At 65.5% G+C, this 18,356-nt stretch overlaps 1 protein-coding gene across 1 annotated transcript; it reads right to left on the bottom strand.

Moving 5' to 3' along the window:
• Positions 1 to 294: 294 nt before the first annotated feature.
• On the bottom strand, positions 295 to 17,258 carry ADGRA1 (adhesion G protein-coupled receptor A1). The gene is made up of 7 exons (XM_037051253.1): positions 16,738 to 17,258; positions 15,934 to 16,129; positions 10,544 to 10,671; positions 9,417 to 9,540; positions 5,711 to 5,856; positions 3,523 to 3,621; positions 295 to 2,702 (listed from the first exon to the last, which is right to left on the bottom strand). Exons 2-7 carry the CDS (start codon positions 15,934 to 15,936, stop codon positions 1,502 to 1,504), a joined length of 1,701 nt encoding a protein of 566 aa, XP_036907148.1. The 5' UTR covers positions 15,937 to 16,129; positions 16,738 to 17,258; the 3' UTR covers positions 295 to 1,501.
• Between the last annotated feature and the right edge of the window lie 1,098 nt (positions 17,259 to 18,356).

Genomic DNA, 18,356 nt, shown 5'->3' with positions numbered 1-18,356 from the left:
CCCTGCCAATCTTCGTGCTCTGGGAGCCTTACAGGCCTGTGGGTGTGTCACTCCCCCTGGGCTCCGGAGGCTGAGCCCAGACTGACACTCTCAAGGTCACTTTCTCGGTGCTGAGTGACTCTGGTTGGAATAACAAGGTGCACCCTCTGTCCTGCCAGGACAGCTGAGGGTGGGAGGGTGCTGTGGGAGACCAGCCCTCCCCAGCACCAGGGCGCAGGGCAGGCTTCAACCAGAGGCGGCCGCCCCGAGGGTCAGAGGCTCAGACGGGTGCCATTAACCAGCCGCATGCGGGTGAACGACGCAAACACTGTATTTTGCCTGACGGCTCTGTGTCTACAGTGTGGACACGGCACAGCATCGGGTCTCGGGCATGTTGGCCACGGATGCAGGTGAACAGGCTGGACGGTGACGGAGGCAGGAACCGCCCAGCGGTCGCCCAGTCACCCGTCGGGCCGGCCTGTGAGAACACGCGGGGTCCGCAGCAGGCACCGACGCCATGCTCAGCCACAACTCCACTGTCGGGCTTGCAGGGTCCCGGGAAGTGAGGCTCCTTGTGTCCTGAGGCTGGGTGTGGGAGCCAGGGCACCCGACATGCTTGCTCTGCGCCCACCCCCCACCTTGTGTGTGCGACGGGAGGTGCTTCTCCTGTGACGTCAGCCCCCTGGATGGCAGAGCTTGGCCAAGAGTCGCAGCGATGGTGGCCGTGCTGAGCGCAGAACACCCAGCTACTCTGCTTGTGTGCGAGGTACCAAGTGCGTGTGTGGTGGTGACATGTGCACAGGAGGGGTGGACACATGGTGCACACATGTGGCATGTATACAGGTGTGTTGTATGTGTCTACATGTGTCAGTTCCAGAAGGAGGAGGAGGGAGGGCGGCCGTCCAGACATCCAGGCTGTTGCCCTGGAGTGACCCATGGGCCTTTTCATTCTCTGAGTCTGGCCTTGGGCCCACATGCTCACGGGAATGCCAGCCCCTCCTGTTTCGGGGGCAGGGGACTTCGTTTTTCCCAAATGCCCCGGTTGGAGCAGGACCCAGTCCTGACCAGGACTGGTTTTGGAAGTCTGTTTTCGTTAAGGGGCTTTGGGCATTTGCAGAGTGTGGACCCCTGACCCCTCTGAGGGCGACCTGCTCCTGGAGCCCAGCTGGCGCCCCTGTGCCTGCAGCCTGCCCACCCTGGAAGCAAATTTAACACGCGTGTTGAACACTAGAACACACCCATGGTGCCTGCTGCCGTGGCTGCGTGGCCGGGCGGCCAGGGGCCGGGGCTCTGGTTGGAAAGCGGTGGCCGGGGGCATGGACGGCTTGTCAGGCCCCAGGGCTGGGGGAGGCAGTAGCCTCCCCAAAGTGTGTTCTCACTGCAGTCCTTCACGGCGAGGGTCAGCAGGGGGCGCCAGCCACTCCCGAGAGGCTCTGTCATGTGGAGACCCCCCACCCCTGGCCCCCAAGCGGCAGAGGGTTCGCGCTATGCCCTGACGCCTGTTGGGGCGGCTGGCGTGCGGCTACACAGTTGTCTCGTTCTTCCAGGGCCCCGTCCGGATGTTGCCCGTGCCGTCCGTGCCGTAGGGCCCCGCCTCACGCTCGCTGCCCTTGAGCCTCCCGTTCGGGCCGGGGCCCCCGAGGGGCAGGGACTGTGTCCTCCGGAGCATCTCGAAGTGGGCCGGACCCAGGGCTCCCTCCCTGCCGGGCCGCGGGTCACAGCCGTACAGTGTGGGGCTGCCGAGGCCGCCCTCGGGCTGGCTGACCAAGGGGAAGGGGTCGCCCTGGGCGCAGCAGGCCAGGCCGCGTGTTCCCACCAGGCCCTCGAGCGAGCTGGAAGGGCTGTCCCTGCCTGAGCTGGGGGGGCTGCCGTCCAGGCTGGATGGGATGTGGTAGGCGTACTCCTGCTCAGCCACAGCGGCCCGGTGTCGGCCGAAGTAGTGCGGCTTCGTCCTGCCCTGGAGGCACCTGTGCAGGTGGGGGTCGTGCCCGCAGGCGTCGTCCTCGTGCGCGAGGACCGCGTCCTCCAGCAGCTGCTCGCAGTGCATTTGGGCGCAGCAGGGCGTGGCCGGAGACAGGCAGCTGACGTGGCCCTGGGCAGCCTGCAGGTTGGTCATCTTGCAGTGGCCGGCTGGTGGGTGGCCGAAGCCCCGCGGCTTGCCGGGACACGGCAAGTCCTGTAGGCAGGCAGCGCGCCCCAAGGCGTCCCCGTTGGCATCCAGGGCGGGGTGGGCGCCCCGGCGGGAGGGGCAGCAGGACCACCAGCAGTGCCACACGTCGTCCCGCTTGGCACAGTGGTGGATGAGCACGAAGAGCCCCAGCGTCACGCAGAAGGCGCCATACAGGCAGCTGAAGACCATGTCCAGGAAGGGGCCTTGGGACACGGCCAGTGCCCCGAAGGCCCATGTGGCCGTGAAGAGGAACAGTGTGAAGGCCGCGGCCCGCAGCTGGGCCTCCAGGGAGTGCTCGTTCTGCAGCATCGAGGCAGCCAGGGCCTCGCGGGCATCGGCGGGCGGCCGCCCTGAGGGCACCCTGGGGCTGCGGGCGGCCTCTGGCCCTGCCGGCCGGTGCTGCTCCTCTGCCCGCCCCCTGAGCTCGTGCCGGCGCTCCGGATGGCGTCGCAGCTGCACGTGGGCCCCCAGGAAGTGCACGCAGGTGATGAGGGCGATGAAGGCCGCTGGCCCGTAGAATGCACCCAGGCTGGGCTCCCAGGCCATCCAGCAGCTGTGGGGGGAGAGCTGGTCAGCACAGGCCACGCTGGGGAGGGCGCCCGGTGGGCAGGGTCCCCTGTTCCTGAGCTGGGGGGCAGAGGACGCTCTGCACAGAGAGTGCAGGTGTGAGAAGGACATCAACAGCATTGCGTCACCAGGTCAGAGTGAACAGGGGCGTGGGGTGCGGGGCACACGGGGGGCGCCACCGTGGCCTGTGCCGGCCACTCTCTGTGCTGCTGCTTTTCTCCTGTCCCTTTGCTCCTCCCCTGCTGGGCCCCAGGAGGGGTGAGCGGGGGAGGGCGCTGTTGGGAACCTGGGGGGGAGACTGGCCTTCACAGGCGCCAGGCTGTGGGGAGGTGACCAGCAAGGGGCCCCACCCACCCACCAGGGCCATTGTTGGTGCTCCTTGGGCCTGAGGGCAGGCAGGTGCTGGGAAGTGTCCCGGGCCACGCAGCTGGGGGTGGGCATCCTGGGGGTCTGACTCAGCTCTGTTGGCCTCGGCCCTCCTGCCAGATGTCGCTGGTCCCCAGGCCCCCACCCCCACAGAGCCAGCCCCCGGTGCCCAGGGAAAGAGGCTGGGGGAACGGAGTCTGTCAGGGAGGGAGATGGCTTTGGACACCCAGACCTCGCACTGTGAGCACAGGGATGCCCGGGGACAGTCACAAGGTGGCCCTGGACCCTCCCTGTGTGGCCTCAGCAAGGCTCCACCTCATTTCTGGGCTGCTTCAGACTGTCGCCCCTGAGCAGCCGTGACTGCTGGGCACCCCGAAGCCTGGGCAACTGGACCCGGGAGGTGCTCCTGGGGCCCCTCCCCCTCCAGTGCTTGTACTCACTAAGCTGCGTCCTCGTCCTCCGGGCCGTAATTCTTGATGTTGGTGGCAGCCGTGACTCCGCAGATGACGAAAGGAACTCCGCCGCTGATGAGGTAGAGCCTGTGGAGATCAGGGGGCTGCTCACTGCCCCTCGAACCCAGCGGTGTCCCCAAGGATAGCCCCGCCTTTGGGCAGAGGTGGGAGGCTCTGCCCTGGGGTCCTGGCCAAGCAGTGGTCCATCCCGGCAGCACCAGCGGCCGTGGTGGCCAAGCTGGCAGGGATGCCCCCGTGGCTAGTCCCAGTCCCTGCTGCCCCCTGGTCAGAAACCCTGTGTGGTTTTCCTGCTGGAGGCCGGGGAAGACTCTGTGTGGACACTCCCGAGGCAAAGGTTCCCCGTGAGTCCACGGATCCCTGCTGCCCTGTTCCACAGAGACCCTGAGGCAGGCCCAGCCTCTGGCCCCCCCTCCTACCTGCCGTCTAGTTTGCTTCCCCATGTCTGGCAACATTCCCGGTGCCAACAGCCCAGAGGGGTCCCGTGTGGCACATGGGGACCCCGTCTCTGTGAGTGTAATAAACCCCAACCTCAGCTTATCCTGTGGCTTTGCTCCATCTCCCTCCGTGTCATGGCCCCAGGGCCCCTCCCTGCCAGAGGGAACGGACCCAGGTTGGGTCCTTCTGGTCCCAGTCCTGGGACGCCCCTCGCCCCGGGCGGCAGCCACGGTTTCACCTGCACTCAGAACACAGAGTTCAATCTGACACTCCGCCCACACCTTGCTCAGGTCAGGCACAGCAGGTACCCATTCCCGGACATTTTAAAAGTATGCACGGTGCAGATCGGGGTGGGGGTGCTGCAACAGGTGGTGGGAAGGATGCCTCTAGGTTGAGCTGGAGGAGCAGCGCTGGGGCTGGGAGGGGGGCCCGGGAGGGCCTGGGAGGAAAGCCTCTGGCCCCTGTCCACCCTGCCGCCAGCCTCTGGTCTCCCTGGGGAAACCCCAGGCCTAGCACGCTGGCCTCCAGCCCCAGGCTGGGCAGAGAGCAGCGGAGGGGGTGCTGCGGTGCCGGCCTGAGTGATGTCCCTGCCCCACCCCTGCTGGTCTGCGCCTGTGGACGCAGTGCACACCGGAGACCAAAAGGGAGCTGCAGGGGTCTCAGCGCCACACGCCCCACGCCGGGCCCACACCAGGGCCTTCGGGACACAGAGGTGGCGGCGGCAGTCGTAGGTCCCGAACACCCACCTTGGAGGTCCCCAGGCCCAGGAGCCCCGACACGTGGCTGGCTAGGGGCGTGGTGAAGCTGTCACAGAGGAAAGCACCCCAGTGCTCCCTGGCCTCCATCTCATTCATCAAAAAGCCAGGGGACCCTTCGGTCACTGGCTGCAGACCAGGACGGACACTGAGATGCTGTTTAAATCCAGGGCCTGGGGCCTCGGAGGGGAGACGAGGTAACGAAACCCTGCCTCTTACACATGCACCATGCGCCCCGGAGGTCACGCATCTGGAAGCCAAACGACATGAGGGTACCTCTGGTGGGGGTCACCTCGGTGCTGCAGACGGCACGGGGCCCTGTGTTATCTGCCTCCAAATGGGGTCTGTCAGGCACCCAGGAGTGTGGGTGGAGAGCCCTTCAAGTTCAGAGCCAGACAGAGCTCAGCCCTAGGGATGAGGTGTCCACATCCCCCACCCCCACTGTGGCAGTGGCTTCCCCTCACGGAACCACCTGGGCCCCCCAGAGCCCCCCGGCCTGAGAAAGCAGCTGGGTGCCTGGCTGGAGCCAGCCCCCTTTCTAAGCCGCCGTGAGCCCCAGATGGAGGGCCCAGGGCCGTCTCCTTGAAACAGCAACTCCAGCCACTGCACTGCCTCAGTTTCCCCAGCTAACAAGCAGGAGTTTTAACTCAGAGACCCGTGCATGACCGAGGCCACCAAAGACCCTCCTCACCCTGTACCACTCCCTGGAGAATCTGCACCACGGCCCCCCATGGTGTGGAACTCAGCAATCCTGAACAGACATGCTGGCCCCAAGACCTGCAGGCCAGGCCCCAGTCCCCAGCTCACTGCCCGCCCTGACAACCCCTGGGATCCCCCAACCCCAGCTACCTCGACCTCGGGCCCAAGTTTTCCTCTGAGACACTTGGCTGACACCCCCTGCACAGGTGGAGGGCTGGGGCTCCTGAAGCCCGGGGGGCTGGGGGGCCACACACGCGCCTGGGTACCTGAGCAGGGGCTGCCGGGAATAAGGTGGCTGGTCTGCGCCCGGGCATGGTGGGGCCTTCTTGGTCACCTGCTCATAGATGTTCCTGGCAGTCACGGCGATCCACAGCATGGCGCAGAGCGTGCAATAGTGCAGCACGATGCCCACCTGTGGGGGGGACAGGTCAGCTGCTGTCTGCCAGTGCACTGGCCTCTGGCAGCAGGCCGGGCCGTCCAGCCTCCAGGCCCACTGCACCCTCAGCAAGGGGCTCCTCAGTGACAGGGGCACCAGGGTCCTTTGGCTTCAGCAGAAGCTGTGCTTCCCGGGGGCCTCCGAGCACTGGGGAGACGTGCTCTGGGCTGCAGGGAAGCCTCAACTCAGCAGCTGAACGCTCTGGTGGAGCTGCTTGGGTGCACAGCACCCACGGTGTGGCCCAGGTCAGGCCAGCTACGCGGGTGACCCTGAGGGATGTGCACACACCCTGCACACGGGGCCTGAGTGCACTTGTCCCTGTGGTGGGCATGGCCGGGGCGTGGCCCTGCCAGCCCAGGGAGCAGGTGCCCACTGCCCCCCCGCTCCCCATGGAGCCCGTGTGGCGTGTGGGGACAGTCTCTCAGGTGCTAGCGCCTTGTGTGGGTGCTGCCGGTGAGACCAGCATCTTCTCGATCAACGGGCAATTTACTCCCTACAAACCTGAAGTGCTCGTTACTATGGAAACAGCGCTGGGTGCGTCCCATGGCCGCACTTACGGCATTAGCTAATCACACACCCTGCACTCTGTCTCGTGAGGCTCTAGAGAGCGAGTGACCCCTGAAGGTAACCTGGCATTACTCAGTGATGAGTGGGATGCGGCTGTAACAGGAGGGACGTCAGTGTGTAGGGGACATAGGTTCCCTGGACAAGCCAGCACTGCCCGTCAGATGCAAAGTTCTGTGTCTGCTCATGAGAAGACTCCACAGCAATTGATGAGAACCTGGGGGGGGTGTCCCTGAATTGTGTTTAGGGTTTTGGACAGGTTCCCCGCTGTGGGCGAGTCCAGCCCTTTCCTCGGCCTTGGGCTCTTCCCAGCACACGGCCTCGCCACCCAGTTGGTGGGGGTGCTGCTGGAGTTGAGGGGCACCCTGGGCACCAGGAGAAGCAGCAGGGGGCAGGGGGCCGTTGCCTGGCTCTCAGCTGAGGGCCAGCCTGGCTTTCTCTCCAGGGGACGGCAGTGTGGCCGTCCTCGTGTGCAAGTGCAGTCAGAGACACGGCGGTGGGGCCAAGGAGGGCGGAGAGCATGCAGAGCCCATGGGGGCTGGTGCAGGCGAGGGGGTGAAGGGCCGAGCTGTGCCCCGCAGCACACGGGGGGATCTCGAGGGCTGGTGAGTAGCAGAGCCCCGCCTCCGAAACCTGGACTCAGGCTGGACACACATGGGGACGCAGGGACCGTGTCCTGGCTGTCGGGCAGCGCTCCACACCGCCCCACGCTTCCAGCCCAGGGCGGTGCGGACACACACGTGTGCTGTGGAGACGAAGCTGCCACCTGTCTGTGTTCATGATGTCGCTCCGCACTTTAATGAGGTGCGTGGTCATTTTTGTTGCCATAACAACCGCCTGTTCTGTCCGCCATCTGGAGCTCAGACCACTCCTGTGCCTCACTCACTGTCGTCCCAGGCGGCACCAGACGGGGAAGGTGCCTGGGCCCTGCCTGGTGTCCCTGGTCCAGGTGGGTCTGGCCTGCAGTCAGCGTGCTGGAGACCCCGGAGACTGATGGTGAGATTCGTCATGTCTGAGTCCAAAGGCCAGAGACAGGCCTGTTTCTCACTCAGAACTTCATTTTGTTCAGGGCCCGCAGGCTGGGCGGGGCCACCAGTGTCCTCTGGGGAGGGCTGTCAGCTCACTTGCCCCCAGTGTCGCCATGGACATGCCCAGAGTCACGGTCCACACGTCTGGGTGCCTGGTGACCCCGTCAAAGGGACATGCGAAGTGGCCACCAACCCATCCTGGGCGCCCCCTCCGAGGTGACGGGCCAGAGCCTGGCTGGTTCTGTGTGTCTGAAGCACTGGTGGGTCGCGGTGCATCCCCACCACCAGGGGGGGCTGGAGGGCTTGCTCTTGGCTGCACCCCCAGCACTCGCAGGCCCCCAGTGCATTTCCGGGGATGGATGTGAAGGTCAAGGGAAGGTCAGGTCTGGCTGCTCTGTGGGGGCCAGAGGGCACCACTGTGAGGGGATGGAGCGTCTCTCACACCAGCGTGAACTCTACCAATGTCACCTCTCCAGACGCCTCCAGACCATGCCCCCTGCTGCACCGGCCAGGCCCTGGGGGCACAAGAACCCCGGGCGGACACAGACAGCTCCCAGCTTTTCAGGGGTATGGGCGCCCTGGGCTGTGATGACGGGGTCTCTGTGGGGAGGTGGCTCCTCCCGCTGTGCACACCAGGGCACAGATGTGGCCGCTCCGGGCTGCAGCCGCATTGCCGCGCACTGGAAGTTGCATCCCCTGGCGCCTGCCTCAGTGGTTTCCGCCCTTCAGGAAGGTGTGGGGAGGCAGGCCGTCTTCATCCCGGTTTTCAGGTTTGTGCTGGACGGCTGGTCCTGGCATGGATTTTCAGAGAAGTGACGTCTTCTCCATCAGGGGGTCCGGGCCCTGGGCGCCAGGCTCGGGACAGGGCGCTGTCTCATAGGCCGGGGGCTGTGCTTTGCGGGTGGGTGGGTGTGGGGAGCCACAGCCTGATTCTTCCCCGAGGCTCCCCTGAGGGAGCAGCATCTCACCCACCGGTCCCCAGGGTGAGGTGGACAGGCCATCTCCTGCGGACGGACAGCAGTCCAGGTCGCCGCCGACACACGTGGTCCCAGGTGCAGAGGCTGCAGATGCCTGGCCCCAGCATCAGGCAACGAGTCTGTGGGGGCGAGGCTGTGAGGGGGACAGCGGGACGTCCGTGTGGGTGCAAGAGCTCCCCGCACGTGGGCCAGGAGGACGTGCCCACACGTGACTGGAACCGAAGAGGGGAGCCCGTGGGGAGAAGCTCTATGGTCTGGGGGGCAGCCCTCACCAGGCCCTGCCTGGGTGCTAGCAGTGTGACTGTCCACATGGGGTCACTGTCCACCTTGGGCCACTGTCCACCTTGGGGGTGACTGTCCACCTGGGGTGAGGGGGTAATGTGAGCAGGTGGGCTGGACGAGGGGCTGGGAGGCAGGGCCTTCTCCCTGACTTCCAGATGGGGGAGGGGCCTCATCTGAGCCGGCCAGGAGCTGAAGGGCAGTTTAAGTTTCTCCAGTCACCTGAGGGGCCGGCCAGATCCCTCTGTGGCCTCCGTACACATCACTGTGGCCTGGACTCTGTGGCAGCTGCTGGTGACAGTGTCTCGGCGTTGGCCTCCTGGAGTCTTACCTGGACAGGGGAGCAGGTGGCCCCCCAGGCCCTGCAGGGTGCATCCCACCTTCTGGACAAGCCCCATTTGTCGGGTGGCGACGTCTGTCTGGTCAGCCTTGCACCCCAGGCTGGGCACAGGCTGGTTCGAGTGGAAAACAAACCGTTTATGTGATCAAACACTGAGCAAGGTCACCAGACTCACCTGGCTCTGTACCAGGGGCACACTGGACCCCTCGCCGTCCCTTCCCAAGAAGCACCTAGGCAGACGCCCCGACCGACCTCACAAACGAGACAATCACCGCATGTCTCTGATTGGCGGGAGAGGTGAGGGGCCTCTCCCACCCGCAGTGGAAGCAAGGCCTGGGCCGCACTCACCGCCTGGCACAGGATGGGGTAGGCAGTGCGGTTGATGCCGCCGGCGAACACGGTGAAGGTCAGGGCCGCGTGCAGGCAGAAATTCAGGAGCGTGTGCCGGCCCTTGCGGCTGATCCGGATGGCACTGCGGACACGCAGGTGCAGAGTCAGGGCCCTGCCCCTCGGCAGAGCACCCCAGCCCGTTCCCCACTCAGCTCCCGTAGAGATACTCCCCAAGGACCACGTGGAGGGGAAGACGGGTGGACCACGCGCAATCTACCCCTCCAGTGCAGCTGGTGGGGTTCGATGTTAAATCCCCCCAGAACACGAGGGCTGGGAGGGTTTTGGGGAAATCTCTCACCATCTGGCCACAGACAGGTGAGGACCCCTGTCCGGTCACAAAGATGGTGGCGGCGGTGGGGTGCTTTAGGCACCCCTGGTCTCCTGTTCCCTTTCTGGGCCGTGTTCTGGTCCCTCGAGAGGAAGCTGTGTTAGGGGCTGACTGCACGCTGACCCTGCGGGCACGCCTGCCCCTGGGCTCTGGTGCTGCCCCGGGCTGTGGCTGCACCTGAGACTGCCAGTCCCATGCTCACAGCAGTGCCTGTGGCCACAGCCTCTTCCTGTGGCCGAGGCTGTGTGGTTAGGCCACGGCCCAGGCTTTACCCACGGCTCAAGTTGTGGGCTAGACCCTGACTTGGCTGGGATCCCTCCTTGGACCACCCCCCCCCCCAGGGCACCATAGAGTGACAGGGACGTGGCCAGGTCATCTCCTTGCTCTGAGGCAGAGGTGGCCAGGACACCCACCCAGCAGAGACCTGACTGGTCTTCCCGTTCTAGAAAAACAGGCACACGCCGACGTGCCTTAGCTTCTGCTGGCCGCTCCAACTTCCCATGGGTGTGGCTCCCAGGTGCCTGAGCGGAGGCTGTGCCACGGGAGGAAGAGCTCACGTCTCCAGATGTGATGGGCACATGGACACGGGAAGGGATGGGCCTGGCTGTTCCTGAGCTCGGCCCCTCTCGCCACCTGCAGGGCCCCCTCGGCCGGGCAGGCTCAGGCTGGCCGGCGACCTGTGCCTTCCAGGGACGGCTGGCTACATGGGGGGGGTCTCACTTTGGGGTTTGCATCTGGGGGGGGTGTGGGGCCTCACCCGCGGTGCACGAGGTAGGTGGTGACGGAGGCTAGGAGGCAGAGCAGCGTGACGGCTGTGCAGGCGTACACCACAGGGTGCAGGAGCTCCCCTGGGTGTAGGGGCAGGGAGGGTATGGTCTTCAGATCCTGGAAGGAGCACAGAGCAGGCCCACGTGAGCCACGTGGCTGGGAAGCTGCATGCGTGGCCCAGCCACGGGGTTCTCCCTGAGGCCCCACCTCACCCCACCCTGCAAGTCACCTGCGGCATTTTCTGAATCAGGGGATCTTGTCTGGGTCTCAGCAGCGGCAGCCGCCCCCCACGGCCAGCAAGACCCCACTCAGGGACTGCTTCTCTGGGGGGTGGTCCATGGCCTTGTGGGCCTGTGTGTGGCGTTGCCCTCAGGGTCAGCTCCGTGGCCATTTTCACGGGGCTCTGACAGCCCCCCAGGAATTTCCCTGGTGACTGAGCGACATCAGCTGCCCCCACGACAGCAGAGAGACCTCACGTAAGTGTCCCTGCTGCCAAGGGGCTTCTATGGGGTCCAACGGCCGAGGCACCTGGCCGACCACGGAGGCCAGAAATAGTGTCCTGGGCCAGACACAGCGATGCCCAGATGTGGTCAGGGGAGGGCGCCGGGACACTCTGCAGAGGGCAGGCCGGATGCCATGGTGGCTCCATCCAGACTGTCCACTGGTGAGGACAGCCGGTGCACGCGGAGTGGCCCTGGCCCCATCAGGGCCACGCGGGGCTTGAGCAGATGCACAGTGAGCGCCAGCCTGGGTCCCCACCCGACCATGAGCTCAGGCAAGAGACGGCCAAGGGAAGCCAGCCCCGAGGGGACAGGCACCGCAGCAGCAGACAACTGGGAGGACCGGCTATGCTGGGCCCCGAGGAGGGTCTGTGATCCCATGCCCACAGGCCCGGCCACGGCCACTTGGCCTCACACCCGCCGGGCCTGCCATCCTGCCCCGGGGACCCTTCGCCTGCATGAGGACGGCTTCTGTGCCAGGGGCAGAACAGCCCCTTGGTGAAGGAGAGTAGCCTCACAGGCCTGAGGGAGCCGCGTGGGGCCAGACAGCAGGGTCCTGGGGCCTGCGGGACCCACCCGCCCCTGCTCAGCACCCGGACTTCCACGCGTCCACCACCCCGAGAGGGCGGGAACCGGGTGGCCCAGGAGTTCTCAGGTCGCCCCGTGCTGCTTGCAGTTCAGCAGCGGCGGAGCACGCGTGGTCCAACCCTGCCGTCCAGCTACAGCGCCTTCCCTCGCTGCCGCTTCCCAGCAGGTTCAGGCATCGGGTGTGGCTGGGCGCGGTGACGCCTCCCGGCAACTCCTGAGCCGTCATCCTCCTTGTGGGAGTCCACGGCGCCTCCCTCCTACGACAGCCACCAGCCGGCCAGCACAGCAGGCCTTGTGTGCGCCTGTGACAGCCTCCACGGCCCGTCAGCTCCCCCCAGCCCAGAGTACCCACGACCATGTCCTCGAGCTGAATGGTCGGTACCCACCCTCTGGGGCTCCCACACCCTTGAGGCCTTTCTCAGGGCACTGCCACTGGGCAGTGATGCTGGGGGACTCACACGGCTCCCTTCAAGGCCTGTGGCTTCATGCTGACGTCAGACCCAGGGACGGGGCACTGGGTGGGGGTGGAGAGTATGGCCGCGCAGAGCAGAGCGGGCCTCACGGCGAGGCAGCGCCGTGCTCAGCGAGGCCCTGGCACCACGGCCGCACCCAGGATTCACGCATGGCCCCATCCACCCTCTCCCTCTTAAGCCAACTAAGAAACCAGGAGGAGGTTTCCTGTGACGAGCGAACACTCAGAGCCTCAGTTCCAGACTCAGGGGCATCTTGGAGGGACGCATGCAGGCCAGCACTGCAGGCCAGGCAGTCACCGGGCAGTGGGCGCCTCCTCCTCCCCCTCCCCCTCCTCAGGCCCAAGCCTGCTGCTCCCTGGTGCTGGGGCGGCAACAGGTGCCCCCCCCCCGCCCTGAGTGGCTGCACCCACAGTGGGCGTTGGACAAGACACCGGCAGCTCCCTTTGGCCCTGGCTTGCTTTTTTCTCCAACTCGGAGTGCCTTTCTCCATTTTTAGAGGTGACATTTAAAATGCAAAACAGAGACATATTTTATATTTCCAAGTTCACACATGTGTGAGTTCCTCTTGGAAGCATCCACTTTGCAAGCGTCCCACGAGCAAATCCTCACGATTGTCATGTGTGGTCGGCAGTGCTGGGCTGACGTCTCGGGTGAGTCCCTGAGGCCGCCGCCCCGGTGGGCCCGTCAGAGCAGAGAGCCTGGGTGGAGCCTGAACCTCACAGCTGAAGGGCTGGGAGCCCCGGGGTGGAAGTGGGGGCTGGGGGCCCCCCCTCTGGCCCCACAGAGGGTCTGGTGGCGTGTTTGTCTGCATTCCCGGGTCTGGTGGCGTAATTTCCTTTTACGTAATATTATTTTACTTGCATGTGTTTTTTTGTATGTTCTGCAAATCACATCAATCAGAACATTAGGAACAACAGGAAGGGGGTGGTCCGTCAGGTTGCATGTCACTTGTCTGAGCAAAACGTCACCCTTTAGGTGCGAGTGACACCGGCGAAGGGGCCCGGGCCAGCTGGGGGACGCAGACGCCCTTCCTCACAGTCTGCGCCGACTGAGACTGATTTCATTAGAGCCTGGTGTCCCTTTTTAATGGCAATGGCATCTTATTGATCTGTCAACCTTTCATCAAAGTGTCCCCGGGAAAAGCAGAGGAAAAGGATCAGTAACTCGTTCGTTCAGAGCACAGAGCACCCTAATCGGACGCTGCATTTACAGGCTTGCTGTGGTTTCCTTTGGGGGGGGCCTGTGGGCTGGCCGGCTGCTGAGAGCTGGGCAGACCCCTGAGCAGCGCCCCAGACCTTCCTGCCGGGCTTAGTGCTGGTCACAGTAAGGGGGTGAGTCGTGGGTGACACCCCCGAACGATGAGATGAGGGTGGTTTTATGAGCATCTGGAAGAGTAGAAACGGGGGGGACTAAAGGCAGCCAGCGGGAGGCCCTCACAGGGGCTCTCTCAAGTTCACAGCAGGCAGGACGGCCTTTCGGGCGAGGCTGGAGGCTCTGGCCCGAGGGCAGCAGGGCCCCTGGGCTTGTCCTGGCAGGCGGGTGTGGGGTGGACACTCAGGTGGACGGACTGTGGCCGACTCAGGGCTGGCGCGTCCTGGGTGTCCCTGGGCCCAGGGCCTGAGGGGCTCCGAAGCCCTGCACTTCCCTCAGCTGGCCTCACAGATGCCCTGCCTGGCTTCGACACCGGTCTCTTTAGGGGTTGTAAGTCCCTTTTTGAATGGCGGGCACTTCTGTGGGGAAAAGGGTGTCGGGAGCCTGCTGTGTGTCTCCACTCCAAGCCTGGCTGGGCAGGAGCTGGCCTCTGCCCTGTCCTGGCTTCGGGGCCCTGAACCTGAGCCCAGCCTCAAAGTCACAGCACTCAGGGGCTCTGCTGGGGCACGAACGGGGGCCCTGGCCTGCTGCTGCGGTGCCTCCTGAGCCAGGACCACCCCGGATGGACCGAGTGTCCTTTGTGCCATTGGAGCTGGCAGGTCAGGGATGGGAGCTCGCCCTCAGCGAGCCCTCAGCGCGACCAGATGTGACCGTGACCGGAGGTGAGAGCAGGTGGCCACACCACCCATGTCAGGCCTCTCCCTGCAGCCTGGCCTGGCCCGGCCCACAGCACAGGGGCTGGGCCACCAACTCGGCTCTGGAAGGAGGCAGAGAAAGTGCTAGGGCCCAGACAGTCTTTTGTCGGGGGCGGGGGTGTGGTCCCCGAGGGCCTGCCTGGAGCCTGCCCGCATTTCAACCCCGACCCTGGAAGGCAGGGACAGGCCGGCCCATGGCGGCTCCATTTCCTAACCGTTGGGATGAAAGTGGCGTGGTGGTGGCCAGGGCCTCCGGTGCCAGACACAGGTCTCCTCAGAGCAGCGCCTGGGTGTCCAGACCTCGTCCGAGCGCCAGGCGGACGGCAGCACGTCCTGAAAGGAGGCGCGGGCCCAGGGGGCCTGCCCCGGGATGCTTGCGGGTCAGCACAGCTGGGCTTCAGTGGGTGGCTGTGGAGACTCGGGGTCCAGAAGGCAGCTTGGCGACCACAGGGGTCAGCGGGGTGGCCAGGCGTTCTCCGTTTTGTCCAGGAACTCTCTCCAGGGCAACTGTCGTTTGTTAGGACAATGCCCAGCACAGTGCCGCAACCCCATCTCTGTGGGCATGGCTGAGCGGGCGGTGTGTGGGTCAGCTGGGGCCAGGGCGCCACGTGCACCAGTCCCGGAAACAGAGATGAGCATGGGGGTGGCTGGGGGGCAGCGGGTTCTGCAGTGGCCCTGGAGCTCCTGCTAGGTAGGTCACCTCTCCTCCACCAGCCACGGGCTCCATTTTGCCCGTGGGAGCCACATCGGAGGAGGGAGAGCTTGGAATTCTGCTGTGGGGAGGCCATAGCCACCCTCACCCTTGCTCGGTTCCCTCTGGCAACAAGTGCATGGTGGGGAGCGGGGGTCAGGCAGACTGCCGGCCTCCGCGAGGAGCGGCCCATGCCCAGAACACACAGCCTCTCTGCCGTGAGAAAGGCGAGGGCTTGGCGTCCTTCCAGCCCCTGAAGCGTGGGGCGGCCTGTCAGTGACACTGGGTTCTGGCAGAAAGCATGGCTCTCGTGCGAACATCTCTAATCAAGAGAATATGAACAAGTGTCTCGGACCAACCACTCCTTACGAAGCGGACCACCAGGTCTGGTTGGGGCTCGCTGTCAGGGTCCGGGGCTGCTGCCGGCCGCACTGTCCTCCGGCCATCAGCATTCCCTGCACGCGCTCTGCTGGCTGTCCCTCACACACACAATGCATTATTCACTCGGCCCTCAACCTTCCGGAGTCCGAACCGGCAGCCCCACAGCCAGCCACACACGAGTCTGCGGGACGAGCCCCGCACAGGCCTGCGCTGCTCACGGCAGCCGGCCCCCCTTTGCTGGTGAAAGAAACACCCCTGTGTCTGCTATACATGCCACTGAAGCCCACCCACGTTCACCTGGGGGCCTGCCAACTTTCTGCAGGGAAGGAGTGGGCAGGGCTGCAGTGGGAGGGGCCCGGGCCCGGGGCCAGGCAGGTGCTCCTGGGCCTTGGATCGGAAGGGGATGGGGGCGTGGGGCGGAAGTTTCCTCCGCTGAAGAGGACGTGATTCAACATTGCGGCACGCTATCCACTAATTAGTATGGCCCTCGCCGAGCAGCCAGGCGGGCGACGGGAGACCAGCAGCCGCCCTGCCCCGCCCCCCCTTGGGGACAAGACCAGCCTGTGCCCGCTGCCCGCTGGCTGACCCCCCCGACCACTCACTGGCCCTGCCCGGGCCTCTCTGTGCAGGGTGCCGCCCTCGGCGTGGCCCTGGCCCAGCCCCTGTGAGTGTGGACTCACCATGAGCACGTGAAGTTGCTGAAGGGCGGGTGCCGTGGAGGTAGGAGGCGTCGCCGCCGGCCGACTATGTGGCGCCTTTCTCCCTGCCGGCCTCCATGGCCATCAGAAGGTCAAGGTCCCAAGCAGCAGCCACGGGGGCAAGCCCCGGGCCACGGGCCTCAGAGCAACTCTGGTGGGGCGGTGAGAGTGGACCCACCTGCAAAGACGGGGCCTGTTCAGGGCAGGGGAGGGTCTTCCTGCTGCTCCCACCCGAGGGCAGGGCCCGCACCTCCCCGAGTTGCCCGTCTTGGCCACTCTCAGCCCAGCTGGCCTGTGGACGCTCTGACTCCGGACTCCATCTGTGAGGGGCACTCGGAGGCTGATGGGAATGACCTGGGCAGGGGGGCTGAGACTGCCTTCCAGGGAGCACGTCCTTTTCCATATTTAAAACCCAGCCCCTGCTTGGCGCCCAGCCTGGGATGCTGAACTCACAGAGCTGGGCAACTGCCTTTCCGCCTCAGTCACGAGCATCCGGACACCTTGAATTAATCTCCCGGAGAACAGTGGGCCCTGGGCAGAGGACACGGCCGGGCTCAGGAGCTGGAGGCCCCCCACCCCAGACCCAGATTTCGGCTGTGCCCCCCCCGCCCCCCGCCTTCAGCTTCACCCAAAGTTACTCGGAACCTGCATTTCCGAGAGCAGAAACCGCCTCACCGGGTTGGCACCGATGTGGGAGCAAGAGCCTCACCTCCCCCCACCTCCTGCCGCTTCCCGGCTGGGGCCCGCCACCGCTCAGACCCCGAGACGGGAAGCCCGACTTCTCACCTATTTTGGCAAAAAGAGCCGGAGCGGCAGTGGCCCTGCGCCTGTTGCCCGGGAGCCGGGGCGAGCTCGCCGCGCTGGGGAGCAGGGCTCCATCCCCGGGGCCCCTGCGCTGGGCGCGCAAGCAATCAACAGATTGCAGGGCTGCAGCCGGGAGACGTGAGTCAGAGCCAGGGCGGGCGGACAGGCAGCGAGATTCTTAGCACGCAGCTTCCAGAGCGCAGGCAAGGGATGCCAGCCGCCGCCGCTGTGCCGGCTTCCGCGGGCGACAGCCAGGGACGAGGACCGGCGGGAAGCAGGAGCCGTAACCATGGGGATGGGGGAGGTGGATGGCGGCGCTGTGGCCGGTTCCCTGCCGCAGGCTGGGAGTGGTTCTTCCCGCGCCCATCACAGGCTGCAGAGCCGATTTAAAGAGACAACCGGCCAGGCTCTGCCTTGCTCCCAGCGGCCGCACTGCTCACGTGAAGAGGGCCCCCTGCAAGGAGGCAGGGGGACCACGGGTGTGTCTTCCAGGCGCGGCACGGTGTTTGGGGGGGGGGGGGGGGCCCCAAACAGAAATGTGGGCAGGAAACGGCTCCGAGAGGGGTGTTCACAGGCCTTGTGTCAGGAACCCAAACGTGTGCAGGCAGAGGCGAGCCCACCAGGAGCCCGTCCCTGCATGAGTCAGCAGGGCGGCCCTTGGCACCCCCGGCTCAGCCAGGTCCCAGACCCAGGCAGGCAGGCCAGAGTGGGGAGCACAGGCCGTTGGCGGCCTGGAGCTTGACCCCACCTGCACTCCCAGGGGTCTGGGCTTGGCTTGGCTCCTGGGAACCTGGAGGGGGGACCCCGTCCCTCGTTCTTTCAGTCTCCTGGGCTGTGACTGCTCCGCAGTCCCCAGGTCCCTGTGGCCCTGGATTCGGAGGGGCCCTATTTTCAGGGTGTCCTTAAGGGTAAAGTGATGAGAGGCCCCCAGGGCTCCTTGGCAGGCTCTGCCTGGAGGTTGAGGGGCACGGACCCTGGGAGGAAGTGGCTTCTAGGTGCCAGGCAGTGGGCATCAGAGTGGCGGTCAGAGACCCACCTGCTTCCTGGGCTTGCTTGCCAGAGTCGTGGGCTGCAGTGGGCTCCCGGGGGCCTGGGGCCAGCCCACAAGAGGGTCGGGGAGGGAGGCGGGAGACTCACCCTGAACCAGGGTTTCTGCCCAGACTCCTCTAGGCTGGGGTGAGCCCCACGATGCTTGTGCCCCAACACCCTGCACCCTGTAGCCCCGCCATCAGACTGATGGGGCATGGGGTCACAGGGTGGAGGTGGGGTCAGGTCAGCACATCACTGCCCGAAAGTCTCCCAGGCCAGAGATGCAGGAAGACGGGTGAAGAGCCCAGGGCCCCTGGCTCCCCAGGAGAGTGGCAGGGGCTGGGGGGGAGGTATGTGGGGCCCCTGCCGTCACCCACTGTTCCCTTTGCCTGATGTGGGGCCTCAGGTGCTGTCCCTGAGCCTCTCCCAGGAGTCGGTGACTTGTCCTGGCCTCGGAGCTGGGGGCCTGGACGTCCCGCCCAGTGTGCCTGAATGCAAAGGCTGAGTTCTGGACTCCCTCAGGCCCTGGTCGGGAGCACAGAGGGCCCAGGGGGGTCTTGGGGAGCCTCCTG

Source organism: Sturnira hondurensis, unplaced genomic scaffold (genome assembly GCF_014824575.4).
Source record: "Sturnira hondurensis isolate 20B ecotype Veracruz unplaced genomic scaffold, ASM1482457v3 Scaffold0007208, whole genome shotgun sequence".
Classification (NCBI taxonomy): domain Eukaryota; kingdom Metazoa; phylum Chordata; class Mammalia; order Chiroptera; family Phyllostomidae; genus Sturnira; species Sturnira hondurensis.
Note: the sequence above shows the minus strand (reverse complement) of the source record. Positions and strands in the feature narration are given on the sequence as shown.

What these genes read in the sequence shown, in the direction of transcription:
- ADGRA1 (XM_037051253.1), bottom strand. An exon ending in ACCCCATCCTGTGCCAGGCG is followed by an intron (nt 5,857 to 9,416) that starts GTGAGTGCGGCC and finishes TCCCCCCCACAG; the next exon opens with GTGGGCATCGTGCTGCACTA. An exon ending in TCCCGGCAGCCCCTGCTCAG is followed by an intron (nt 3,622 to 5,710) that starts GTACCCAGGCGC and finishes TGATCTCCACAG; the next exon opens with GCTCTACCTCATCAGCGGCG.